This window comes from Egretta garzetta, unplaced genomic scaffold, assembly GCF_000687185.1.
Source record: "Egretta garzetta isolate BGI_Z169 unplaced genomic scaffold, ASM68718v1 scaffold220, whole genome shotgun sequence".
Lineage (NCBI taxonomy): Eukaryota > Metazoa > Chordata > Aves > Pelecaniformes > Ardeidae > Egretta > Egretta garzetta.
Window position 1 is genome coordinate 2,056,341 of NW_009258414.1, and position 1,042 is coordinate 2,057,382.

Consider the following 1,042-nt stretch of genomic DNA (forward strand, 5'->3'; position numbering starts at 1 on the left):
AAATGGGTCTTGCACATCGGGCTGCGATGATTTATTGGTGTGTCAGGAAAAACACGTGGCTTTGCTTGAGGTTTTAAATTTGGAGCCCAGTGATAATCCCAGGACAAAGCCCTTCTTGGGTTCGGGGTTTGCTCCCATTTGACACATGGCATTCTCCACTAAGCATCCGCACCGGGGCTGGATTGCTGTAAGGCCAAGGGGGAGGAGAGCAGCACGACGGTGGGGAAATCATGTGGCTCGTAAGCAAATATTTGCAGGAATCCTTTAGGGTCAGGCTGCCAAATTTCAGACAGCACACAGTTGTTGGAGGCAGGAGGCTGCACCAAGGCTTGGCAGGTCCTCTCACAGGGCTGTTCCTCAATGTACCTTCTTGAAGAGGTGCCCAGCGTTCCTACATTATGAGTGGGGGCATGATTTGGAGGGAGGACACTCTCCCTGCAAACCAGCATCCGTTTTCCATAGTCTGGAACAACGGGAGTGGGTTATAGGCTGAGTCCAAAGGCCCAAGTCCCAACAAATCTCTGAGCAGTTGTGTTCCAAAAGCTTTCACAGTTTCATTTTAATTTCTTTCAGACTTCACTTGTGCTATCAAAAATGGAGGTTGCAAGCACTTCTGCAGGCACGACCCGCCACAGAAAGTTGTGTGCTCCTGCGCCGCTGGCTATAGGCTTCATGAAGATGGAAAGTCCTGTGAACCTACAGGTTAACTTTTAAAGTGTTTTTAAGAGATTTGGGTGAAAGTTTCCAAGGTCTTGTCCTGGATTGGGGTACATGAATCTCATAGAAATGCAATCTCCTGTTGAAAACTGGCCTTGTTTTCCTGCTTAGCAAATGTAAAGAGCCCAACCCTGCACTTTCCCAATGGCAGATGTGGGGTCAGGCTTGAAGGATGCAATTTAAACACACTTTTTTTTTTTAGGCTAGGTGGGTGGAGATGGATGGTAGTTGTCCAGGAATTTGTTTACAAGGCAAGTGCTTGTTTCAGATGGCTGCTCGCGCAGGTGCCTCTCCCACTTGCAGCCATTTTATATTTCTAGATACG

The 1,042-nt window shown here is 48.0% G+C and overlaps 1 protein-coding gene across 1 annotated transcript in view; it reads left to right on the forward strand.

The window, feature by feature from the left end:
- The window catches only part of F9 (coagulation factor IX), a 15,902-nt gene that overhangs the window by 6,998 nt on the left and 7,862 nt on the right, over positions 1-1,042 (forward strand). Inside the window, exon 5 of the mRNA XM_009643359.1 lies at positions 574-702. Coding sequence (XP_009641654.1) covers positions 574-702 — 129 coding nt within the window. The remainder of the gene's footprint in view (positions 1-573; positions 703-1,042) is intronic.